The 27,531-nt window shown below is 42.9% G+C and overlaps 1 protein-coding gene across 1 annotated transcript in view; it reads right to left on the reverse strand.

Annotated features, from left to right (window-relative positions):
* Positions 1 to 235: 235 nt before the first annotated feature.
* The window catches only part of mcama (melanoma cell adhesion molecule a), a 36,781-nt gene continuing 9,485 nt past the window's right edge, over positions 236 to 27,531 (reverse strand). The window contains exons 2-16 of the mRNA XM_033977765.2: positions 14,458 to 14,591; positions 12,373 to 12,604; positions 11,078 to 11,148; positions 10,820 to 10,907; positions 9,921 to 10,100; positions 8,583 to 8,710; positions 6,267 to 6,411; positions 5,279 to 5,394; positions 4,234 to 4,375; positions 3,364 to 3,494; positions 2,416 to 2,557; positions 2,053 to 2,088; positions 1,707 to 1,836; positions 1,473 to 1,578; positions 236 to 1,278 (exon numbers count right to left, since the gene is read on the reverse strand). Coding sequence (XP_033833656.1) covers positions 1,276 to 1,278; positions 1,473 to 1,578; positions 1,707 to 1,836; positions 2,053 to 2,088; positions 2,416 to 2,557; positions 3,364 to 3,494; positions 4,234 to 4,375; positions 5,279 to 5,394; positions 6,267 to 6,411; positions 8,583 to 8,710; positions 9,921 to 10,100; positions 10,820 to 10,907; positions 11,078 to 11,148; positions 12,373 to 12,604; positions 14,458 to 14,591 — 1,784 coding nt within the window. The 3' untranslated portion in view covers positions 236 to 1,275. The remainder of the gene's footprint in view (positions 1,279 to 1,472; positions 1,579 to 1,706; positions 1,837 to 2,052; positions 2,089 to 2,415; positions 2,558 to 3,363; positions 3,495 to 4,233; positions 4,376 to 5,278; positions 5,395 to 6,266; positions 6,412 to 8,582; positions 8,711 to 9,920; positions 10,101 to 10,819; positions 10,908 to 11,077; positions 11,149 to 12,372; positions 12,605 to 14,457; positions 14,592 to 27,531) is intronic.

Consider the following 27,531-nt stretch of genomic DNA (forward strand, 5'->3'; position numbering starts at 1 on the left):
CCGTCTGCAGTCTGTTATTCCAGATTTGGGTTAAAAAAACATTCTTGAGTATTTTAAGTGTCCACAGTGAGTAGTACACAGTGAGTAGTCCACTGTGCGGGGCTGTGTGCAGAGCCGAATGTGTTACAGATGTGAGAAACCCGAGCTACTGTCCCAGTCACTTCCTGAGTTCTGTCCAACCATAACCATCACACGCACACACAGGCTCAGTTCACACTGCACTTTATTTGGTTCTCTTCAATGCAAAAATATATAAAAAAAAGAACATCACAGTCAGTTTTAATTTACACACAAACAAAACGATAAAAAAAACATCCAGGGTCAAACATGTTTAAATACATTTCAAATGCCCAGAGATAAAGTGGAGACTGTACAGAATGAGGAGGCAGGAGGACGCCTTGGTCCAGCTGCAATGGCACATGAAGCTGCCTCAGTGAAAGCACACCATCCAAACACAGGTCAAACACATCACAGTGAAACAGTATGTCCCCACTCCCCACGCACCTGAATGCACCACGGACCCAACAGAACCTGAACGCATCACTCATCTAACAGAGTCTGAACGCACCGTGGACCCACCAGAGCCTGAACGTATCACTCCTCTAACAGAGTCTGAATTCACCACGGACCAACCAGAGCCAGAGTGGACCCGACAGAGCCTGAATGCATCACTCATCTAACCATGCCTGAACGCAGAGTGGAGTGTGCTCAGGTCTGTTGAGCTCTGGACCACTGTGGCAGAGTGCTGTCCTGGGACCAATGGACCAATGATATGTCAGTGCTACAAAACACATGTAAGGACTTTTTGTGAACCCCTCAGAAGTACCTCTGGAGTACCTCAGGACAATGGCTCAAACTGACTGAGGGTGCATATGAATTTCAAAGGTATAAAGACAATACTTTCCCATTAGTATTATTTAACCTGCTGATAATGAGGGTTCAAGCACCCCTCTACAGTACTTCAGGAGTACCTCAGGAGTATCTCTGGAGTACACCTCCGGAGTACCCCTGTGGACTACCTCTGGAGTACTCCTTAGGCATACTCTAAGAAATAGCTCTGGAGGGTGGCGTGTTGCAGGGACAGCAGTTACAGGCCCAGTGCGTCACTGAGCTTCAGAACAAAAATCAAATTATTTACATTTTCAGTCTCGAACAATGAACAAAGGAACAGGAACAGGGGTAAGTGCCGCCAGACTGGTCAGTGCCCTCTTGTGGCCCTGTGGTCAGCTGCAGCTCCAGTGCAGAAAAGCATCATGGGAATGTGCTCCGACCCCATCACTGTGGACAGAGGACAGAGTCAGTACAGTCTGACTTGAGCCTCACACTGCTCGTATTGTCTTCTACAGAGCCTGTCTGGGGATGCTGGTCTGAGCATCACTAGACACACTGTGTAAAAGAAAAGCACACATGTGTATGGGTTAATTTAAGTACAGTATGTGTATTTCTTGTCTGGTCCTGAGGGGGCGCTGTACCTGTTCAGTGGGGGCCCTCTTGTCTCCGTTGACCGCTTTGAGCAGAACAGACTCTTCAGTCTTCATCTCCACCACAATGTCCTTAGTGTTGCCCTTCTCTTTGGTTCTGCACAAACACATGTTTATCTGTCAAGGCTGTTTGAGGTTCCATAGGTTTTATATATATGAGCCAGCAGAAGTAATATCAGCTGTAGTAGCAGTAGTTAATAGCATAGTAGTATGAGCAGTACTCACATGCTCTGTTTGCCTGAGCGGCCGCAGGGAAGTCGGTTCTTCTTGTGGAGGAAGTAGATGACACTACCCAGGATGGCGAGCAGCAGGAGGCCCAGGATGATGACCACGATGAAGACTCCACTGCCCTCAGCTGTAAACACACAAAGAGAAGAGCTCTACCCAAACAGATACAACAGAAAGGACTACTTATGACCACACATCTACCACACAACAAACTAGGTATAACCAACCAACAACCACACGAGAGTTACAACTCGCTCGGTAACTACCCTCTATTCTGTGGTAAGTTTTTGCTGTGATTGAAATATTGTTCTCTGGAAAGCCTATTGTAAAGGTGAAGGCTTACCTGGAGAGAAGGCAGCAGGAGCAGTCACCATGGGAACTGTGGACAGAAACAAACTGATAAGCTTTGCTCAGCTGTTTATATGCACATACCAAAATCTGATCATTATCTGACTTCTGGAGTAGTCAGTAACTTCCATCTAATGTGAATAATCTGATTTCCTTTTGGCTGCTCACACAGGTTCTGACAAGGTTCTGACTGGAAAAGTTATGTTCATGACTGAAAGAGTTATTTTAAAATTCAGCATTATCTGGTAGACAGCATGCGTTTTTGTAGCATGACTGTATGGTCCCTGCTTTGATGTGCGATTTGGTGGGATAATACTGAACCTGCTTTGACCTGTGTTTTGGTGAGAAAGTACTGAACCTGCTTTGATGCTGAAGACTCGCGCCTCAGAGCCTAGGTCGTTGGAGGCATTGCACACGGCACTGAAGTCTGCGCTGACCCGGATGGACACAACGCTGAGGGAAGAGTGAGAGAAGGAGCGAGAGACCACCTCCTCCCAGCTCTGGACAGCACAAGACACAGGCATCACACCACAGTTTAACTTTTCATCTATTAAAGTGCATGTTTTTCATGTTTTTTTAGTTATGACTTGGTTTGGTGGGTTAGTACCTGTCGTAAATATTTATCATAGCTTTACATCGTTTAAGTGACAGACAAAAAAAACAGAAGTTGCAGTGAGTTCGGAATACTTCTACCTGTCATCAACACAGAAAATTCAATCCAAAATGACAGTTTTCTTTTTTAAGGTTTAAAGGTGATGTCATTTATTTTATGTCATTAAATCATGAGACATGTTTTGGCCCTGTTAAAGTATTGCCTACACTTATGTCATATCTCCTACCTGTCTTATCAGGAAGAAAGATTATAAACTTCACCAAAATAAAAAAATAAAAAAATAAACTACAACAGATTTTTGGTAAAATGTTAAGTATAATTGTGGGAATTATTTTTCAGTGAAATGTGTGGACTAGGTCAGGTCAGAATACTTGGTGAAAGTTGCCTTTTCTGTCAAAATGCAGATGTTTCGACCTAGTTTATGGCAACTGTCTGTAACATTGACACAAGAACTGGTAAACTTATGGACCCCAGTACATTTGTGCATTTCTAGTTCCTTATAGCGATTAATGAATACCTAAATGAGTTATATAGGCCATCGCATGTACACGTTATAGAGGAATTACATGCATAACTTTTTTCCATTATCTCTGTAGAGCTTGGGTTGTCCATGGGTTCTGCTTGGGTTGCATGTGGGCTGTGCTGGGGTTGTGCTTGGGTTCTAGTGAGGTTGTGTTAAGTAACGGGTCATACCTGGGCTGCAGAGAGGCTCCAGGACAGTGTAGGAGGGGGGGATCCTTGGGCCTCACAGCTCAGGTTCAGCACTCGGCCTGTGGGCTGCTCCATGCGCACCTCCTGCTCTGGGGACTGCATCTGTGGAGCACCTGCCCACAACACATACAAATGAGACCACAAAACTAGCACCACAGTACCGTTTAAAAGGAACTGTATGCAGCCTGCACTCTTACGGCTTAAAAAAAACCAAACTGATATCACAATCTACAATCTGAAAACCACCTGTACATACTCCCAAATGGGGGCAAGCATCTGTATTAAATATTACTGGCTTATAGAATGTAGTGATGTCATCTGAGACGGACAGAGGACACATATGAGGTTTTCTCATTCTCAGTATATGGACAGGTCTCATGTGAAAGCTCAGAACCTCCAGAACTCACTGAGCTGCAGAGGCTGCACTAGCACTGACTAGTCCTTTAGTCCTCCTGACGAGTCCTTTTAGGTTTAAAGCAACTGGATTTTAGTAATGAAACTGGCAACACAAATGATGGCAAGATGCTCAAAGTTTTTGTAATTAAGAACAAATCAAGACCTAAACCAGAAGTATATCAGGCCTAACTTAATTCACTTAAATCTCTTTTTCCTGCAGTTTGTGGAACATTGTGGATCATTTATTACAGACTTTTCACTGGTTTGGTCCTGTTCAGCCTCCTATCCACATACAGGTAGCTATAATTAGGCATGGGACAATATTGAAATTTGGTGTCATGATTATCATTGTTAAAATAATTGAGAATCATAAAACCTGTCATATGCACTTTATGTTTCAAATGGATGACTGCTGTTCCCAACCTTAAATGTGTATGTGGATGGAGCATGTCTCACCGTGTACGATGATGTGCACCTTGCTCTGAGTTTGCAGAGCGGGTAGAACGGGCACCGTCACCTCACACACATACTCCCCCGCTGTGTGGTATGATGCATCCTGGAGGAGGAGACTGGATCCAGTTCCCACTATGCGCCCGTCCTGCAGAGAGGGGACAGACAGAGACACAGGGGGCAAAGGAGACATGGGGGATTTAAAAGTCAAGATTCTGTTCACAATGCACATTTTACACATATGCATTTAATATTAAACTACAGTGTTAGTGGGGTCTTACTCTGTGTGAAAGCTACTGAGACACAGGGAGGGCATCTGACACACAGAGAGTAGTAGGTCTTGAAGTACAGTGTTAGCAGCTTCATACATTAAATCTCATGGTGAAACAGGGACATTAAAGAAGATATATTATGCTTTTTTTTATTTAGTATTAAACTATAACATTTGTAGATCATCATTTTGCATTTTGTTCATCATAAACCACAATAATTACCTAAAACAGGTTAATAATACCTCATTATACCCTGGGCCATTATTAGTTTGGGGTCTTTTGTTTCAACTGTACCCAAGACTTCAAAAAATCCTTCTTTGAAACAAGATTTAGACAGAATTTTGTGAGAGGTGCTATAGTAATAGTATCATCTTGTATCGTTAGTGATCCCTTCCAGCCCAAAGAAGCCACCACTGTATTCCCTGTAGGGTTGTCAAAAGTATCAAAAATAATATACTAAAAAGTCCCATTCACAGGACAGAAATGAACCTTTCCTGAATAGCTTTAGAAAAATGTTGAGCTGTATCAGAAGTTAACGACCACATACACTTATATACGCCCACAGACCACTGTGTTGTAGAATGTTGAAAATCACATTCTAGTCTAAATAAAGAGTGTTTGTTTTGTTTTTTTAAATTATCATCATGGTATCGGAATCGGTATTGAGTATCCAATCTATTCCTTAGTATCGAAATTGGGTTTAAAAATGTAGCATCGTGACAACACTAATTCATGTTCATGTCATTGTTGGTAAGTGCATGTGGACCGCAGCAGCAGACCTTGTACCAGGCGGTGGTGGTTGGAAGGGAGGACAGGGCGTTGCATGTGGCCGTCAGAGCCTCTCCTCGGAACATGATCTCGGTCTCTGCTGGGACCACCACTGCAGCGTCGAGGTCTGGAACACAGGGGGCAGTAATGAGGGGCAGGGTGTGTATTTTAAAATCCTATCCACCTGCTTATAGTTTGGGTTCACGTGCCATCACATCCCAGAATCTCTATAGTTTAAAACTGATACCTTTGCAGCTGATCTTAACATTCCCTGGGGGTGTGATGCTAACTGTAGGCACTGCTCTGTCAGAAACTCTGTTAGACTTTAATATGAAATTTGTTTAACCGTAATCTGACCAGAAAGAACTGCATTATCTACAACTATAACAGGCAATATGATTTGTGTTGTTAAACAAGTCTCTCACCATTTGTTGAAAACCAAATGTCTAAATAGGACCATGAGTGCTCGTATTGATCACAGGCTCCTCAAAATGTGTTGTTTCAATCAATCTTGTATTTTCTCTTGAGCTTTAAAGAGATCGCTTATGACTGTGTGTCACCATTGTAACTATTGAACCTTCCCCTCATACACATATATGAAGGGGGCCTCCTATAAACTCTGCATTTTGTCCGGCTTAGCGTTCAATGTCAATCAAAGCAAACCAACTGCTGTGTGCTGTATTTTCTCTGGAGACTGAGTTCAGTTCATAATCAGCTGAGGGAATCACAGCAAATATTAAGCTTCAGCCACATTGACATATACAACTTCAACCACATTGATATATACAATTAACTAATACCTTTATTTATAACTTTTATCTTTTATCTAAGAAATTATAGCTCAGTTTTGCCAAGACAAACCTGTCCCAACACCCTTAGCGTACCTGTTCCTAAACCTAATCCTGATCCTAACCTTAACCAAGGAAAATACACACACACACACACACACGCACACACACCCACCCCCCCACACACACACAAGTGGCATGTGGTACTCACAGTGCACAGTGAGCTGCACTTCTCCCTTGGCCTCAGAGGAGCTATGTGGGTTTCCAGGGCGACACTGGTACAGGCCGCTGTCTTTACGGGACACAGAGGACAGGATCAACACATCCCCCCTGCTGTCCAGCGGGACGTCCGGCTGCTGCAGGACACATAAGGTTAAGTTAAAGTCAATGCAACACAACAAAACATGTACAATTAGGGATGGGCAATATGGTGAAAAAAAGCTAATTGTGATCTCATCCATGTGACAATCTGCTTTTTTGGTCATATCGTCAGATCGTGATTCAGTCATCTGTTTAATGCACCTCTATCCTCAAACACAGACACTTTTCCCCACCCACTCCTCCTATTGGTCAATATCCATAAGGCTCTGTGTGAGTGATAGGCGCAATCAACCAAAAGTATATTACAAAACAAGCAGATGACTTTACTTAAAGACATTATACTAAGTGAAAGAATTTTTAATTAAGATCTGTCTCAATGAAAATTATGATATTATTTTTGGCATATTGGCCCCTATGCACAGTACATAAATACATTTACACATGATTTTCTTTGAGACATGAATATGATTGAAGTTCACATGGGAGTGGAGTAGCCAGAAATTGTACTCAGTAAGAAAGAACCACCCAGCTTATCTAATAATATTGTTTTGTGTAGCATCATACTGTCCTGGATGAGCCAAAAATGAACTTGTATGTACTCAAGACAGATTATTATCCTGTGATTGATGTTTCATTATTTCTCTCAGAAGGGGTGAGGAGCCAGAGCAGAGGGCACAGGGCTCACACTGTGGGACTGTCCTCTCACAAAGGAGTGTGTGACAGTGGACCGGCCAACTCTGAGTGGGACCATGGGAACACATCCATCCTCATGTCCCCTCCATAGACTGTGTGTACCTCTGGATAAAGCTAACGCGCTAGCTGCTGTGATCCAAATAGGAAGTGACCATGGGTGCAAAGTGGTTCCGTCGAGGTCTGATTTCTATTGAAAAATGGAGGCCCTCTCTCTGTAACTGCTGCTGTCAGGATTCTCATTCTGGCCTTAAAATGTTCGCATTAATCCACGCTACATGATCCTGGTGTTTTGATTTTGCTACAGTATTTGGTAAATCAAGATATGAACCTCTTTGTCAAAGCTTGATCTCATCTGATCTCTGAAGCTAAGCAAGGTTAGGCATGGAGAGGTCTTGGATGGGAGACGGCGCCTCTTTCAAAAACTGTTGCTGTGAGTGTGAGTGTTGCTGATGGTCAGAGAGGCTGATGGTGCAGATTGGCAGCCTCACTTCCGGCAGTCTGTTCCAGGGCAGCTACGGCTACAATAGATCATCACTACCGAGTGTGGAGTGAATGAGCTTCTGGAAAAGTGCTGTATAAAACTAAAGCATAATGATGTGTTTGAGTGTTTGTATAATGCAGATAACAATGATCAAAATACCATTACACTTAATTTAACTGTAAACTAGTCATGATTACTCTGCCCTACTCAAGCCCTTCTCATCAAGCCCCTCTCACACACAACCTTGTACTCCCCCCTGATACCACCCTCACACACATCTCTCATGTCCCCCCATAACACTCTCTAATCCTCTGTGCTCCCACAACTCCCAACAACTACTACTCAAATGTTCCCTTTTACTGCTACAGAAACTAAAATAACTACTACTTGTGTTAAAATTCAGGTAGTACTTTTCAATCAGATTTAGTTTACTAAATTTGCATGATGTTTTGTCAACAAAATCTCCATAAAACTAAAGACTAATCATGAATGAGTGATGTAACAAGTGGCAACAAACTGCAATGAACAGCTCAAAAGCCTTTCTGTGGACCATGAGAACCACACCCCCTCCTGCGCTCTGTGTGCTCAGTGGGGCCGGGTGCAGAGGGGGCGGGTGGGGTGTGGGGGGCAGAGGAAGTTTGGGGTACAGAGGGGGTGCGGACGGGGTAGTATTTCCTCTGGAAGATCTTCTGCCATATTTGGCATAAAAAGTTGAAGCATCTCAGAGGTCCATGGCTAGCTGCTAAGCTAGGTTCTTGCACGGTCTCCATGGATACAGTACCGTTCATTTTACAGAATACCACTGTCCACAACTTCTGTCTTTTTAACTCCACAAGCTGCACAACTTAATTGGTTAAAATCCCAAAGAAGATTTTCAGATGCTCAGTGTGCACAGTGGGTTGGCGTATACACTGGGGGTGATGGGGTGCAGAGGGCGTGAGGGGGGCCGAGGGGGTGACAGAGGGCAGGGGGGGTATGGGGGAGCAGACGGGGTGTGGGAGTGCAGAGGGGCACAGGGGGAAGAATTCTTACTTGTTCTCTGGTGAAGACGAAGGTGGGTGGGGGGTGTCCGTCGCCCTGGCAGCGCAGTTCCACAGTGTCCCCCTCTCGGAGCAGCCCGGGGGGAGACTCCTTCCACAGCTCCACCATGGACGTGGGGTCTGGACAAAGCACCAGGGCATCAAGCACATTCTCAACACATGTCCTCTTCGATTAGTTACTAGACACCTTATGTGAGATTAACCCATTAGCTTGCATTAGGTAGAGTTTTGTTGTGATTGACTGATAGATGTTTGAGTAATCCTGTATTGTCCGGCATTTGAAGCTTCAATGCTTAGAAAATTTCACCTATCCTTTATCCCCACCCACTTGTGATTATTCAAAAAAATCTGACTCCATACATGTAGGGTTCAAAAATGTCACACAGCCAGTCTGTTGCTTGCTTTACAATTAACACAATGTAAAATCATGATCCATATATGTTAGTTTCATACTTAATACCTGAAAAGCCATATGTCTCATGTGAAAATGAAACTATTTGGAATATACTGAAGTGTGCAAAGATAGTATGTTATTTTTGGGTCACAATTGTAATTGATTCTGATTTATAATGGCATAAGAGAAACTTAAAAGAACACATATTATGCAAAGTTGACTTTTTTTAGTCATAACATTGTTCCCTCATCAAAAACATACCTGGAGTTGTATTTTACTTTATTTATGGTTGTTTGATGAATCTTTGTTTGTATGTCCACTTGTTCTAAGCCCTATAAACCCATACAATTTTGAATGTCCCAGTTTTGTGACGTCACAGGTAAAAGTCTGGAAGTCTCTTGCACTGTTTTTAAGTCCATAAATCAAAAGCATAGCATTTCTGTCTTCAAATCGTGTTCTTTGTAACTGCATTCTTTTGATAGCATGTCAAAAAGTGGAAAAGTAGCTAACCCTATTTATGGCTTGTTTATTGAAAAGTGATTCTCCCTACTGCCAGTAGTTGGCATCCTAACCCCAGTTCCCAGTATTAAAGTGCACCTGTAAAAACAAGGTCTCTATTGTCTGAAGATAAACATTTTAAGTTCCAAAACATGAAATGCCAAAGCAAAGGTACTCAAGAGCATGTTTAAAGGCCAATAACAACACTACTGTTGTATAATATTTGTTCTTTAATATGAAGGAATCTATAATTTCAGGTTGAGAATTACATTGCATGGTCTAAAAGAGTTTATTTTATCATTGTGGTATTTCAATCATCATCAAGTACTGAGCCATTTCCTTCTGTTTGAATATTTGGTACTGCCATGACATGTCCACCAGGACGCTGGACACAAAGACACAGTGACAGCCTATAGACACTACTATGTGGACACTCACAGTGGACAGTGACATTGACCGGGCTGGACTCCAGGCTGCGTACGTCCCCAGGCACAGAGAAGCTGACCCTGCATGAGAAGAGAGCGTCTCTGGTCTCCTTCTGGACACGCAGCAGCAGAGTGTTCTGGACAGTGAAGAGGCCCGAGGAGGAGCGCCAATGCAGGACCAGGAACTTCACCTCTATACAGCGCACACAGGGAGGGGTGGGACAGGGGGAGGAGGAGGAGCAGAAGTGAGGAGAGAGAGGGGGATGAGAGGAAGAGATTGGGAGAGAAGAGAGGAAGAGAGGAAAAGGGAGGAGAGGGAGAAAGGGGGAGGGAGAAGATGGAGAGAGGGGGGGCGAGGGGCAGGGAGGGGAAGGGAGGGGAAGGGAGGGGAAGAGAGGGGAAGGGAGGGGAAGAGAGGGGAAGGGAGGGGGAGAGAGGGGAAGGGTCAAATTTGTCATCTCCTGATAGCAGTGATCAGTGATGGGACATGATCTTATGCCAAGACCTAGTGAGATTTTATTATCTCATCTAATTACATTTTGCTTGGACAAAAAAAGAGTTATGTGCCAGTGAGCTCTTGAAACCTCTCTATGAAATAAACAATTGAGAGGCCAAAATTGTGAACATACCTGGCAAGTTCAGAATGATACATCTTTATATATTTTACATACAAATGTATTTGTAGAATAAATTGAAGTAGCAAATCAACATGGCTATGCTTCTTTTGTAGGGAGTATTATACCTCTGTTTTCACAGGATAAGAGAAAAATGATTGAGCTGGCAGTGTGGGGCTGGCACTGCACAGAACTTCTTATTTTTCTTTCTTTCTTATTTTTCATGTCCCTGATTGTGATTGAAATGTGTAATCTGTAGACATGTACACATGTACACAAGTACATGCAGGATACTCACGGCCTGGGCTGGACTCCAGTAGCTCTCCATTCTTGTACCATGTGATGTTGGGTTTGGGGAAACCATTCTGAGCCTCACACACAGCTATCTGCACTCAAAGTATAGAAGAATATATGAACATTCTCAAAAGACAGATAAGTGCAGGGTTAGAGGCACAGACAGACAGATGTGGGGTTAGAGGGTCCGACACACAGGTGCTGGGTTAGGGGGACAGACAGGTGATGGGTTAGATGGACCGACTGGGGGACAGACAGGTACCTTGGCTGGTTGCTCTTCAGTCACAGATATCCCATGAGGAACTGCCTCAATGACTGGAGCTTCTGGAGGAGCTGCTCATAGAGACACACAGGTTTGAGATGTGGAGGTTACAACAGAAAAGAGGTGATAGCTCCTCTGTGTTTTTAAAGTGGGACTAAATACCTAAACTCCTCCCACAACCACGTTTCAAATAGATCTGCTAAACTGGGCAGTAACAGAATCAGAATCAGAAGAATTTTATTGGCATCGTTTGTGAACATAGTTCACAAACTAGGAACGTATCTAGAGAGTTAAAGAAAACAATGAGGGGAGAGGATGGGTGGGGCCTGGGGGTATGAGGGACCATGCCATTGGTCTAACAGGTATCCACACTTCAAACTCCGCCCCTATAGCTAGGTGTTTGTAATCTGAAACACGTGGCTATAATCAGGGCAGTCCTGTGTGATGTCACGTAGGGCTGGGCACCATTTGATTTTTCTGAATACCAGTACCTTACACAAATATACCTGCTTTTCAATACGATTCTATTTTTGGTGCCTGTACTCTTTAAATGTAAATTAATGGCCAATATTATTTTACTACACGGTTACCTGGGCGGAGGAGGAGGGTTAGGATGAAGTTTATGCGAACTTGTTTGACTGCATCTTTACACACACACACACACTCCACAATGGATATATTTGCAGCACCACATTGATTTGTGAATTACACTTTTACTGGAACCAAGGCGAAGAAGGATTTTGGCAAAGTTATGGTTCATATTATCTGGTCAGCTTCAACTTGAAGTGGACAAGTGGACTTGGCTGAATCGTTACGCAAACGCACGCTACACACTGGATATCCACTACAATGTGGAGGAGGATTTTGGCAGAGTTTCGTTCATAATATCAGTTTGGCTTTGGTTTTACACAGGCACTGCAGAGTGTCACTGGATGTGGATTTGACACATGTAAGCTTATCAGTAGCTTTCAAGTTAACCACTACCTTTGAGTGCAATCTCTACCATTCAGTAAAGTTTAGTAATTCCAGTGTTGAAATCATCCAAATGATTCTAGTGAAGGTGTATGGAGCTGAAAAACACACAGGAGCACTTACTGTACTACCACATGACATCACAAGGTGGAGCAGAGTGTTTCCTGTTTGAGAGACAAACTCAGCCTAAATTTGTGGGGTCTGTGTGTTAAATATGTGTGAATGAAACAAAACACAACTCTAGGTATGTTTTTGATGAGGAAACAGCATTATAGCTTAGATCACAAAATAGCGTAATATGGGCCCTTTAAACTCCTCCTTACCGAAGACTCTGAGCACGGTCTTGCCCTCCGCGCTGCCCGCTGCCAGCCCATTGACCTGACAAAAGAACTCCCTCTGGTGGTCAGACAGCCTCACGTCCATAATGGTCAGCACGCTGCGATTTGTCTCGGAGATGACCTCTACACGCTCGCTGTACTCCGTGTTGTTGTCCACCAGCTGCTGACCGCTGTCCCCATAGAAGATCCGCGCCCGCGAGCTGTTCCCAGGAGACCGCTGCCATTGAGGAACAAGGTGATGTTATTTTATTTTTGTGAAAAATTTTGCTAATTTTTTTGGTTAAACAGTTGTATAATTCTGTCACCTGTCTCTCAGCCAATCTCAACCAACTCAATACTAGCGTTGCACAATATATTGCAATCAAATCAATATTCTGAATTTTTTTCACCAAATGTGGCAGTAAATGTGGCAGAAGCACTTCCATGGGAAACATTCTGAAATGTTCCAGAGGAAATACTGAGTGAACAGCTAAGAGTTAACTATTTATTTATTTATTTATTATTATTTATTTATTTTTAAATAGGGACAAAACACATTAATGAACATATACAAGATATGTAAATATGTTGTCATATTGTAGCCCAAGGCTAATTTCCATCTGCTGTCCCTAGACAGGTTGATGTAATCATAAAACAAATGCACACAGTAAAAACAATACACCAGAGAGACAATACAATAAAACAAACAGACATAAAGAGATGGACTAAGGAGTTAGCTATGCTACATACTTTTTACACCAAATGTGGTGAAAGACCTCCCAGAGGAGATAACAAGTGAAACCACAGCCCACGTTGGTTTATAGAACTACTTCTGCTAATGTTCAACAGCTTAATGCCCACAGCAGTGAAATCAGAGACTCTGATTGGGCTCTGTATTACCTTCACTACTTCTACTGTAGCACTGAATTGTGGTGGCTATGAAACACAATTTCATTTTTATGTACCATAGAAATGACAAACTTGTCTATTCTAATTATCAAATCCCAAAGGCTGGAATTAGTTTGACAACAGAATGTTCTCAAAAACAACACACGTAACTTTCTGGAGGTTGTGCGTCAGCTCCATGATTCCATGGAAATAGAAAGTTAAAATCATATTTTGGAAAATTCTTTGTGAAGATAGATAAGATTATAGCCAAAGGAACAACATTTTCAAAAAAACCAGGAGGGGGCTGTCCTCCAGGCCAAATCAGATGTATCTAACAGATAGTTTCAGTGTAGTAGCTTCAGACAGATATAGGGCAGTGACTTATCAAATTTGTGGTAAAGAAGGAGCTGAGCCGGAAGGCGAAGCTCTCGATTTACCGGTCAATCTACGTTCCTACCCTCACCTATGGTCATGAGCTCTGGGTAATGACTGAAAGGACAAGATGGCGGATACAAGCGGCTGAAATGGGCTTCCTTCGCAGAGTGGCCGGGCGCACCCTTAGGGATAGGGTGAGGAGCTCGGTCACACTGGAGGAGCTCGGAGTAGAGCCGCTGCTCCTACACGTTGAGAGGAACCAGTTGAGGTGGCTCGGGCATCTGCTCAGGATGCCTCCTGGACACCTCCCTAGGGAGGTGTTCTGGGCATGTCCCACCGGGAGGAGGCCCCGGGGAAGACCCAGGACACGCTGGAGGGACTATGTCTCTCGGCTGGCCTGGGAACGCCTTGGGGTCCCACCAGGGGAGCTGGAGGACGTGTCCGGGGTGAGGGAAGTCTGGGAGTCCCTGCTTAGACTGCTGCCCCCGCGACCCGGCCCCGGATAAGTGGAAGAAAATGGATGGATGGACTTATCAAAACCCTGTCATAACAGAGGAAGCCTCTTGGATGAGTGGTAAAACGCTTGTGTCCAGTTAACCGATTTGAATTCTCTTTTACAAAGTTTTGGCTTCAAAGTTACATATTATGGCTTTAAAATTCAAACCAGGCAGCACTGGATGTTTAAAAAAGAGAATATTAGGAGGATATCCAGTTTGAGTTGGGGTAATTAAATCAAATGGTGAAGGCTACAGATTTAGATCAGTGGTTTCCACTCGCTGTGTGAACTGTGTGTCTGCAGTGATAACCCCCCTCCCTCATCACACTCACCACAAACCACTGCAGCATGACGAAGGGGGGCTCCTGGCTGCTGGGGCCGAAGCCGTAGTGACAGGGGATGAGAGCAGGGGCCCCCAGTAGCACCTCCACACTGTCCTGCACACTCAGCTCCAACTTGGTCCACACTGCAACACAAGACACGTCAACATGGCAGGAACCAACGAGAGAAAGAAAAAAGTACAAAGTTTTGTTACTTCAGTAGAGAGGTGCGTCGAGTAGCCAAAAAAATGTGCTCAAGTAAGATTAATATCACTTAAAAATAATAAGTAAAATGTAGAAGTACAAAGTAGTGGTCCAAGAAATTACTCAAGTAAGTGTAAAAAAAGTATTTGGGGAAACTAAGTACGTGTACTAGTATGTGTACTTTTCAGTCACATACTCAAATGTGGCAAAGTAAAAAGTATACATTGTAAAATATAATAAAGTGAAGTACAGATACCTAAAAAGTACTTAAAAATGGGGTATTACACTTCTATGGGGTATTAACTGCACACATTAACATAAAATATTTAGATCACCATGTTACCTTTTGTTGTTTAGAAAATTCACCGAAAACAACGTATTAACATTTTTAGTTTCAGTTTTGTTTTTCACGCTCTGGGTCTCTCCTCCCTTTGCTCTCCACGCTAAGTCACTCTTCCTTCAGAGCCTGCATCTATAATGAAACTACAGCACATCGCTTTCACTTTACCATTTTTGTCACATTATTGTGCAGTTTTGAATCATGCTTTTGTATATTTATGGAGAATTGTCATATGGGAGCATGGGTGACGTAGGCTTGTGAGCTGAGCATTGTACAGTACAGTTAACTACAAGGAGGGTGCGAATAGGGCCCGGGAGAGATCGCTAAAATATTCAAAGATGCATGGATGACATCTAAAACCTCAACAGGCATGTTTTGATTATAATACTATAACATGGTCGAAACCTCAAAAAAGTTGATTTAGCAAAGCAATACCTTTGTTTGTCTTTCAACCACTCAAGCAGAATGGTGCATAAACTGCAATGATCTAAGTCTGAATCAAAGTGGGCTGTTTGAGACACAGGAAATGAGTGGTTTAAGCTTGAGTAGGCCGAAGTAATCACCATTAAATCTAGCTTTGTATTTGGCCCCACAACCAGAACACCGTCACCTCAACCGCACAAAACAGGTAAAACAGATGCATCCCCAGTAAGGTAGAAGGGGCCCCAGGTCACACACTGCTCCTGACGGGGGGGCCCCTTTGAGAAATGGGTCAAATGCAGACGACAAATTTCTTTTCCTCCCTCACCTGTCTGTCTGTACCACTATGGCTGTTAATCTGTGGACAAATAGTACTGTCACAATACTAAAAAGGAATATACTTCATACTCAATATCGATTCTGATACCACAATGATAATAAAAAAACACTCTTTAGACAACAGAATGAGATTTTCATTATTAAACCGTACCATACTTACTTTGATATTACCATGTGACCTTATACCTGTGTAAACCCTCAGTCGTACAGGTTCCATAGTGGTCCATGAGTGTATACTAGTCTATGTGGTCTGATAGAACTAGGCCTGTAGTGCTTTAGTCTTTTGGACTAATGATTTTATTTGCATTATAAGGATTTATATGGGACATGAGCAGAAAGGAGAATTTAGTGAACAAATGACTGAACAGGAGATATGGTATTTTTTGGTATTTATATGTAAAAAGACAGAGTTTAATCTCACCTGTCTGCCCTCCCGCACCCTCATCTGTCTACCCCCCTTCCCCTGTCTGCTTGTCGGGTCTTGCCGTGGCTCAGATGTGCTCCGTAGCCAGGCGTGCTGTGCTAATCTGGTCTGATCTATGAGTGCAGAGGATTTCCTGGACAAAGCCGGGCTCAGAGCCTCTTTTCTGCTGCTATTTAGTCTCCAGACCCTTTATCTGAGGAAGAGGACCCGACAGGAGCTCAAATACATGTGTGTGTACATAAAACACACATTTGATATAGCATATTCATAGCAGTGTTGCCACAATACTATAAATACAAACTTGATTTTGACATTAAGAAATGGACTCAATACTCATTACTGATTCCGATAAAAAAAGTTTTTATTTAGACAATAGAATGTGATTTTCAATATTAAATGGTAGTACTTTTCGTTTCTTTTACCATGTGGCCTTATATATGTGTAATCCCTCAGTCGTCCAGGTAGGTTCCATAGTGGTCCATGGTTGCAGACTAGTCTATGTGTCTTATTACACTATTTTGGCAATCTATGTTATAATGTTGTTTCCTCATCAAAACAGACCTGGAGTTTTGTTTTGTTTCACTCACACATGTTTAACACACAAACCCTGCTTCTCTAGTTCTTCTCTCAAACAAAAAACAGAAAAATAAGAAAACCGGAGAAATGGCATAGTCTAATTTAAACCAATTAATCAAAATGCGGTAAACCCATATGATTGAGATGTTGTTAATCAAATCTCAAAGATCCCAATAACACTGGAGAAATGAAGACACACTTGAATACCTGCTGCATGTAACAGTGCAGTCGATTTACATTAGTAACAGTCTAGGAGAGCAGTTCAACTGCACAAGGTCAGAAAAGTATTAGTCATGTATTTGTAGTTTACTCACTTATTTCAAATCTTCAGAGTTGATTAACTACAGTGAAGCAACCACAGACTAGCATACTTTTTTTTTTTAAATTTTGGTCCACAACATTTAAGTGAAAGTGAAACCTTCACGCTTCAATTTTATTTGTGCGGAAAGCAGTTTCTAGCATGTCTGAAAATTAAATGCTCAATGTAAATGAGATAACTTGATGATGGCTGCCAAAAGTGGTGGTATGTATGATAACTGTTTTTACTTGCAATTATAGCTGTAAAGTTTGAGTTTTAACGTTAAATACGAGAAACCCCTGAACAGATATGCCCTTGGCCCTGGTGTGAGGAGCACTGACACTGACAGCGTTGCAGAATCTGAGCTGGGCAGATATACTGCGCTTTCATCTCAGGATTCTTTTACATGTTTTTCAGATAAACTATAAATTTTTGATCTGCACGCTGAGTGAGCGGCCTTCGTTAGAGGAGGTACATTAATATTTCATGTGTATGAAATACACTGCCGGGCCCCCATCACTGGCCCCCACCAGTTCTGCCCCCTGCAGAGGTGAAGGGAGCTGCAGGACTCACTGAAGGTTAAACTGCTGAAATATAAGCAGAGGCTGAACTGTGGTTACATTAGACCAGAGTGGGCAAAGTTTGACACACGGGCCACAATGGGTTCTAAAATTTGGCAGAGGGGCCGGGCCAGGGTATATATATATATATGTATTACTATAGAGATTTGGCCTGTAACATGTAGCAAAGCATGAATATGCCAGACTCATTGTACAAATTAATTTATTAAATTTCAGTTAAATAAACAGAGCAGAAAAAACTTTGAACAAGGTTTAGCCTTACCTATTTTAATAATTAATTATTTGGTTACATTCGGCGGGCTGGATTAATGAGCCCAAAGGGCTGTGTGTGGCCCCCGGGCCGTGGTTTGCCCATGTTTGCATTTTTTCTCATTCTCAGTATATGGACAGGCCATGCCTCATGTGAAGCCTTAGGACCTCCAGATTTCACTCACTGAGCTGCAGACGCTGCACTAGCACTGATTAATGCAGGTGCAGGTGCAGGTGTTGGGATTTAGGTAGTGACAATTCAGATCAGAAAGAGTCCATTTAGGTTTAAATTCAGCATTGGAACTGGCAACCCATATGACAGACTTGTGAGGCTCATTCCGCTTTTTGATTGGATAATCATCTTGAGAACCAAATTATGACATAAACAACTTGGAGATTGTGTCCAGTGTTTTAGGCTATAATAGCTCATGTTTATGAAATTTAAAATATAAAATGTACACAGTTCCTTTACATAATGCACAAAATCAGGTATTTTTCAAAGGATATAGCCCGAGCTAAATCATATCTGAAGGAGCGCTGCAAGAAGAAAGAAATAAAATAATTTCATATTGTCAACATGAAGCTTTTGTCACTTGTAGATTTACTCACAATGGGAAGAGAAACCAAAACTTTAACTCAAGTAAGAGTACTGTTACACTGTACAATATATTACTTGAGTAGGAGTCAAACCACTCTGAGAAATGTAATTTTATTTAAAAATTACTCAAATAAATGTTGAGTATAACTTCCGAGTTTGCTTTTTCTCATGATAAAATGGGCTGATATTACGATGCAGACAGCACAAGTGTGGAGTAGATACTATCCAAAGTTAGCAAGCTCCCCGAGGCCCTTGATGTTGCTATGAAGGATTAGCCTGGTTAGCAGTTAGCGGCTCCAGTCCTGGTACGGCCAGAGCATAAAAGTGTCTCCTCCTCCACAACTTCAGAGCAGAGTGTTTGATCAGACTGGAGATGTGATCCCAGCTCAGAGACTAAGAGCCAAGGGAGAGCAGAGCCAAGGCTGCCCTCAAAGTGTGAGAGGGAGGAGAGGGGGAGGAAGAGGAGGAGGCAGAGAGGAGAAGGATAGAAGAGAGGAGAGAGGAGCAGGAGGAGGAGGAAGAGGGGAGAGGCAAGAAGAGGAGGAGGAGAATGAGGGATAAGAGCATAGGAGGGGGAGTGGGAGGGGAGGGAGCAGGAACGGAGGAGCGGAGGAAGAGGAGGAGAGGCAACGGGGGGGGCAGGAGTGGGTAAGAGGGGGAGGACAGAAGGAGAGGGGAAGGAGAAGGAGAGAAAAGAGGGGAGTGGGTCACGGGGATAAGGAGCAGGATTGGAGGAGAAAGAGGAAGAAGGAGAGGAGAGGGGGGAGTAGGAGAGGATGAGGTGGAGAGGGAGAGAGAGGAGAAGGAGAGTAGAGACAGGGAAGGGGAGGAGGAGCAGGAATGGCAAGAGTGGAGCTGAGGACAGGAGGGGCAGGAGGGGGAGCGAGAGTGGAGGAAGGAAGGAAAGAAGGAGGGTAGATAGAGGAGAGAAGAAGGAGGGGAGAGGGAGGAGGAGGAGAAAAGGAGGAGAGAAGGAGGAGAGGAAAGAGAGGAGGAGCAGGAAAGGAAGAGGAGAAAAGGAGGAGGAGAAGGAGAAAGAGGGCATTGATCATGGGTAAATGAAGTACTACCTCAGTGAAAAGTCATATATATGTTTGATACCTCCTGGTACAGCATTATTGTACGTAGAATTCACAAGCACAGACATGCTTTTAAAAGAGGGCGTATTACACTTCTGAGGGGTATTAGCTACTTACAGATAAAATATTTAGAATGCCATGTTACCTTTTATTATTTTGAAAAGGCTGTATTTGCCAGTGTTAAGTCACTCCCCCTTCAGAGCACTATCACAACACTGTCAGCGTAAAACTACTGCACATTCTAGGCTTGTGAGCTATGCATTGCAGCTAATCATAAGGAGGGTTCAAACAGTGGCTGGGAGAGATTGCTAAAATACTCATCTTCTAAACATCTAAAACCTCTTCAGACATGTTTTTGATTATAACATTATAACATGGTAGAAGGATAAAGTTGGTTTAGTAATAGTTGATTCAGTGTATTTTGTATAGCCCTAAATCACCACATGAGTCACCTCACAGGGCCTAAAGAGGGGGAATCACGCAAAATGGACATTTTGGAGCTCATGCTCCCTCATCAAAAACATACCTGAAGAGTTTAGATGTCATCCATGCATGTTTGAATTTTAGAGATCTCTCCATATTCATATTCAAGCTCTCCTTATGGTTAGATGTAAGATTCTGTGCAATGTTCAGCCCACAAGCCCATGTCACCCATGCTCTCCCCATACATATACAACAACATGATACAAAACTGTACACAGCAACTGAAAAAACCTGATGCAATGTGCAGTAGTTTCTGGTTGTGTACAGTTCAGTGCTCTGAAAGGGACAGTGAGAACAGCTCTATCTTAATTCTTTGGAATATAACAGTAATGTAGCCTCAAAGGTTTGTTAAGGCTTTTTGGAAGGAAAAAGTAGCATTTCTTCAATTCTGTTAATGTATTTCTGCTAAACCCTAAAATGCTCATCAAATATTTAATCTAACTAGGTCTGAAAATAATAAAAATAACTACTCTGTCTATTTCCATCATAAGGTGTACTGTGTTTTAAGAACAATTCTCAGTATCACCAGCAGAGGGTGCTTGGTGCTTTCACTGACAGTAGCTGACACCCGGGCAGAAGAAGTACAGTCAGTGAGTACAGCACAGACCAGGCATCATGCCATGTCCTGTATTGAGTTTTGTTATTATCTTTTGCAGAGCTCATTATTGTGAGAAGCATCTCCATAACACTGCAGGGACAAGTGTACAGTGAATATGACAGCATCATACTATGTGATTTGCATATCGTTACATCTGTGCTGCACAGTGCATAGATGGGAATGAGTAACAACAACAGTAACTTTACATGAAAACCTCTATTAGTTTTAATGTCAAGAAGGTTTCAGAGGTGGTCATCTGGACACTGTTTTTGCAATCACAAAATTCCGTCTCACATCCAGAAGGCATTTTTAATTTGATGGTACTACATTGAGTATCCTACAAGCATACTACAAGACTGTGTGTGACTAGCATGCAAATACCATACTTCCTGGTTCTTAAGACGATAAAATATAATAAGTAAGTATATGTAAGTATGAAGCATTAAACCCACAACTGCATCTGGGCCCTTCTTAAGCAAATAGCTCTAATATATTTGTGAGAGTACTTCACTACCAGCCTGTTGCAGTCCACTTACTGCCTTTATCTAGCTGACAGTCATTTTGTTGTAGGTCTGCGATGTGTCCAAAGTCACAGCAGCCATAGTACCTGCCAGGTATAAATAGGCAGTACAGTACAGCAGTATTTATACCTGAAGGCAGGTATAGTACAGTAGTATTTATACTAACCTTAACCCTATTACAGTAGCAAGTGTTCACGCATGTCCTGCATTGTCTCATTAGTGACCTGTGTTCTATTTGTGAAGCCATCCTCACTCCTGGGGTCCTCAGTGTTCCAGGGCCTGCTGAGGAGCATATGCCAGGCTTATCAGAGCACAGGAACCACCCTGGGGCCACTCCAGAGGGGGCAGCATTTTCTCCAGCACACAGGAAGCTAAATTAACACTGACTAAATGCTACGTAAGAGCTAACTGCTGCTTCTACTACAGAGAAGACAGACTATTTTTAAACAAAGTCAACCAAAGTGAGTTGCTTGAGTTTATGAAGTGCAAAGCAAGTGTCACTATAAGCAGCTCTCTTAATGCTATTGTCCCTGAGCAAGAATGTACCGGGGGGCATGACAGGAATTGCAACTGATGTAAAAACTCAAATCTGGCTGTGGCTGATTGTTGTGACTATTGACTACTGTTAAAATGTGATCCATTACTCACTATATAAACATGCACGCCAGGAAAATCTGTTTAAACTGGCCTACTCCAGTTTAAACAGATATATTAAAATACATGTAAACCCAGAACTATTTTTGAGGAGTCGTGAATCAATTCTCAAAAGATCCCATTAACACATCGGGAGAAACTGATACATACTCGATACCTTCTCCACGTAACAGCACAGTCTGATTTACATTAGGTGCAGAGAGGCGTTCAAGGTAAGAAACAGCCAGATTGCTTATTAGCAATTATAGCTGCAAAGTAGTTTAGACCTCAGATGCCCTCCTTGTATCTCCATGGGGTCTTATTCTGTGTAAACGCTGTAACTCCTTTAGTGTAGACCTTTACAAATGTTCTGAAATGCATGGGATTCTTGGGTTAGTTTAAATTTCATATTTCAGTCTTTTCTCAAATGCTTGAGAAATGAATGTAGATATTACAAATGTAACAGCAGTCAGCATGTTGGACCAGCTTTATACATCTCTTTAAATTGTAGTAGTGTCCCTGCGGTGGGAGCAGAGGGCTCTTCATTAGAGGATGAGTCTCAGGCCAGTGCTCAGTATTGATGCTGTAATCACATTAGAGAAGGACTGAGGGCTGCAGCTTCTGCCTAACACCATCACTCACACACACACTAACACACACGCATACACACACGCTAACACACCCCCATACACACACACACACACACACACACACACACACATGCACCATCACTCACATAAACATAAACACAAACACACATACACACACGCACAGAGACATGCATACACACACAAACATCTACATGCACCATCATACAAATACAGATGCATCACTTGCTCATACATAAACACACACACGCATGAACACAGTGGTTTACCTGTCTTATGGGGACATTACATTGACTTCCATTCATTCCCTGGAGACTGATGCTTACCTTAACCACAGACACTAATTGCATAGCCTTAACTAAACTCTAATCTTAACCTTAACTTATTTAACCAATATCTGAACTTCAAATCATATTGTTGATCCAATGATAAAGGGTTGGGATCTGATTTGTCCCCATAAGAGAGGTGGACCTCTATGATGTGAGTGTGTACAGACTTGAGTCCCCACAGTGTGATAAATATCCTCACACACACAGACTGGAGGGGGGACCAAGGGAATGTCCTGAGCTTTTGTCTGTGGATGACTCCTCCATGAGCTCATGTAAGTGACTCTGGAGCTACAGGGGACTGAAGGGCCAGCTATCTCAAAACTGCTGCTTTACAGCTCACCTCAAGAGCTCAGGTTCCACCACAGCCCGGCCCCCAGGGGCCCCAGTATTTATGTCCTGTCTGAGCTGAAAGACAAGCACACAGGAGCAGGGCCATCACAGTCCAAGCTCACTATGGAAGAGCTCTGTCCCACTGACACTTTCACGTCCACAGGACTGTCCCACAGAAAGTCTGCATGAGTGTCCCGCATGAGTGTCCCACATGAGTGTCCCGCATGAGTGTCCTGCATGAGTGTCCCACATGAGTGTCCCGCATGAGTGTCCTGCATGAGTGTCCCGCATGAGTGTCCCACAAGACTGAGTGTTTCAGAGGGCTGCATGTGACAGTAGACTAGAGGCTGAAGGGAGCAGAGGATGGGAGTGAAAAGGCGGGAAGCCCCGGAGCAGTTGGTGTAGTGTGTCTGCAGAGTGTCTGTGTAACTTGAGCTCAGACTAATCCTTCTTTGGCTCCTGAGCTCAGGGGCCCATAGAGAGGGGCCCCACAGAAGGGCCAGGTGTGAGCGGCTGCTGCCCGAGCGTGGACACAGATAAAAGCCAGTGTCAGAGCACGGCAGCATGTCAATGAAGAGTCCCACCAGCACCCACGGGCCCCACGCCAGCATCCACGGGCACGCTGCCAACACTCACACTGTACTCCAGAGCCATGTGTCCCACAGATGTCCCCCAAACATGAGGACAGGGACAGACGGAGGGTCCCGCTCATAGCCATCTGTACCAGCACTATCACTACACAATCAGCATACAGCATGAGCCTGTTTAATGGGTGTACAGGCAGGGGCTGTTTAAGGAAATACCACTCGAAAATTGAAGCATGTAACAATATCAATATCTAACAAATTAGTCTCTCCATAGTGTCTCCAAACATGTTCAGAAATGCCTGAGATTCTTGGATTAGTTTAAAGGCCAACGCATCAAAATGCTTTGATGGGCCTCCATTATTTTCTATGAGCCTGCACAAGCTGGGCGTAGGCATACAGCAGCACTTGACACTGTGCCTCGACTAAAACTTGTTGAATTTGGACGCAGCATCAGTGCTGAAAACACCTGAGGCTTTTGCACCTATCTGGTGAGTACAGACAGGTCTCTGCTCTGTGGCTGTCAGAAACACCATTGTAAACCATCACCTGTTTCTCTCAGTGCAGGAAACTCTGGTCTCTCACTAAACTCACTATAAGTGCTCGAACTACTTCCTCCCCTTTCACTGCCTCTGCTGTCTCTCACTTCATAAACAATCTGCAGAGAAAACTCCCATTTAAAACATAGCAATAGTTGTTTTAAATCTGTTTAAAAGCCATGACACACAACGTTAACTGTGTGTGTTGACATGTGTGCTGGTGTCTCTCTCAGATGTGAATGCTCCTGGATGGGTTTAAATGTGCTCAATTTCAAATGGTCTTCTATAGATCTTATGTTATCGGTACAGTTCTGGTACAGTGTCCCTTTGTTTCCTCTCAGCTCTGACAGGAGCAGGGGGGGCTGGGTAACAGAAGCAGAGGGCGCAGGGTGACAGGGTGGGCAGGGGGAGCTGTAGCTAGGTGACAGGGGCAGAGGGAGCTGGTGGCCGGAGCAGGGTGGGCCTGGTGACAGGAGCAGAGGGAGTTGAGTGACAGGAGCAAGGTGGGCAGGGTGACAGGAGCAGAGGGAGCTTGGTGACAAAAGCAGGGTGGGCAGGCTGACAGGACCTGGGTGACAGGAGCAGGGTAATGGGTGCAGAAGGAGCTGGTTGCCAGAGCAGGGTGAGCTGGGTGACAGGACCAGAGGGAGCAGGCTGACAGGAGCAGTGTGGGCAGGGTGACATGGGTGTGAGGGATTGTAACATGTGTCCTGTCCCATGACCGCACCTGTTGTCTGCTTGTCCACAGTCCACACAAAGGCCATAGAAGAGCCTATAGGAGAGCCCATAGGAGCCGGACATGACAGGGACAACTGTTGGGGCAGGGGCAGGGAGCGGGCCCTTTTGACAGACTCTCTCTGAATGTACAGAAGTGGTCACGGCTAACATTTCAGTGTCAAGTTTTAGGGTGAGAAAAATAGGATTGTAAAACATAAACTAGCAAATTGCTTTAACTATCATGAATGGAGTAGCCAACATTTGACCCACTGCAGCCCTCAAGTCACACATGAGTTCTTTATATGTACAGGAAAAACTCATTGGACAAAGTTCTTATTAAAATAATCACAATGGTGATTGAGGTTACCATGCCAAAGCAAAATCGACTTTTATTCAAGTTACAGTTGTTTCTCCTTCTCATTAACCCTCTGAAGTTGTGTTTAAAGCGATTCATGCCTGTTTGAGTAATCTTTATTCTCCTGTATTCATGATATCATTGCTCCATTTTCACCTACACGCCTAGTGCTCTGTACTTACATTGTTCTCCAATTTTATTTTCTTAATTAGTGATTCAAGAAGGATTCTGCAACATATATTTTGGCACAAGTGAAAAAAAATGCTGCTCGCTAAGGTGTGATCTGCAGTAATCCACAGGAGGTGCCAACAGCTACAAGGGTTTTTTTTTTTGTGATGAGGTTACAGTGACGTCAGCTCCCATTGGGCACCGCAGTTTTCTAACGCGGAAGTCAGCGGACTTCTGTGATTTAAATGTCTAATATAATTATCCATGACTGTCATAGATTATAACTATATAGCAGATACAAGCACAATATGTCTTACATTGTCTCATAATGAGTTGAATATTAATCTTTTTAAACAGAATTGTACCTAGTTATCCATTGTCTGACTATTGTCTGGTTGGACATCAGAGGTAATTCCAGTTCTGTTGCAACCATACTGTAGACAAAGCCCAAACATGTCTAATTTACACAATAATTATTGTTCGACAAATAAAAATGTAGGTTTAAACTGTTAGTAAAATCCGTTCCTTGTGCATACATTTTCTCTGCATTTGAATAGAGTTTTGTGTATTAATAGGAAGTGGGAGTTGTTTTTTTTAGAACTCAGCCCTATCTACTGTAATTTTCAACTTTTTTTTTCATTTAATTAAATACACTGAATATATTTTTAAATAATAAAAATGTAATAAGTACAAGAAGATGTAAGCCGTCTGCACTTCAGGTTTCATTACAGCGAGTGAGGCGTTTGTGGCACTGTGCCTCTTGGCAATGCACCATTAAGCAATCTGTTACCACGGCAGCGGGGGAAAATGTCTGCTGTGTGAGATCAGGGACAAGACACACAAGTGAGGAGGAATTAGATACTTTAAAGAGGGGGTATTATGCAAAATTGACTTTTTGGAGTTTTCTACCATGTTATAACGCTGTTCCCTCATCAAAAACATGTCAGAAGAGGGTTTAGGTGTCATCCATGCATGTTTGAGTAATCTAAAAATCTCTCCCGGGTAGGCTTAGCTGTACGATCCTGTACTGGGCTCTGCCCACAAGAATACATCACCCATGGTCGCACATGACAATTTTCCATAAATATACAAAAAAGATACAAAACAACACATTCAAACTTCACAAACGGATGCACACTGATTATGTTGTGATAGCATTGTGAGGGAGAAGTGATGAAAGTTAAATTTGTATAACATGTTAATTATACATTGTTTTTGGCGATAATAGTATTTCTGTTAATATTAATTAATTCATTCATTAATATTCAATTTCATTGAAGTAAAATACCCCCTCTTTAAAGAAATGTGACTGTTATAATAAAATAAAATAGTAAGTAAGCCAATGATTTGTGAATAGATTTGCAATTTATGTTGGTAATGTAATGTAGGATTTAGGGATGGGACAATATACGATAATATCATTAATCGCGATAAAAAAAGGTCCGCAATTAATCGTTCGTGGCATTTTTTAATAATCGCGATCATCGCGCACGATTATAATCGCCTTTACGGCACCACACTGCCTCATGTTTCCAGTTCCAATACAACGTTTAGATGTTAGTTCTGGTGTTTGCCCACTCTGACATAGCAATGACACTTGTTAGGTTCTGTGCTTATCTCTGTCTGAACTATATTCTGCCAAATATCAACAATAAACAAAGTCTGATCCGTAACTTTCCACAGGAACGTGCCAGTGCGCACCTCACCCGTGTGCACAGATGAGATGCTAATGTGTGCACATCTTATATTTTTACCTACAATAATGCAAACTGCAGAATAAAACAACACCTTTTAAACAATAGACAAATTAAGTCTAATTCATACAGCTGAACACAAATGTGCCAGAGCGCATGGTCCGAATGCGCACTATGTGCACAGAAGCAAAGCTAACAATTATACATGGTATATTTTACCTACAATTAAGTTAATAGCAGAATAAACCACGCTTACCGATCGAGAACAGCATCCAGTCCATCAAAAAATAAGGTCCTTTACTCCTGAGTCCACTGTGGGATCTTTACTCTTTGCCAGGTCAGAGATGCCTCTAGTTTAACTTGTACAAACATCCACAGTGTCCTCGATCACGTCCTTCCTTTGGTTTGTTCGTTTCGTC

Source organism: Periophthalmus magnuspinnatus, chromosome 14 (assembly GCF_009829125.3).
Source record: "Periophthalmus magnuspinnatus isolate fPerMag1 chromosome 14, fPerMag1.2.pri, whole genome shotgun sequence".
NCBI lineage: Eukaryota > Metazoa > Chordata > Actinopteri > Gobiiformes > Gobiidae > Periophthalmus > Periophthalmus magnuspinnatus.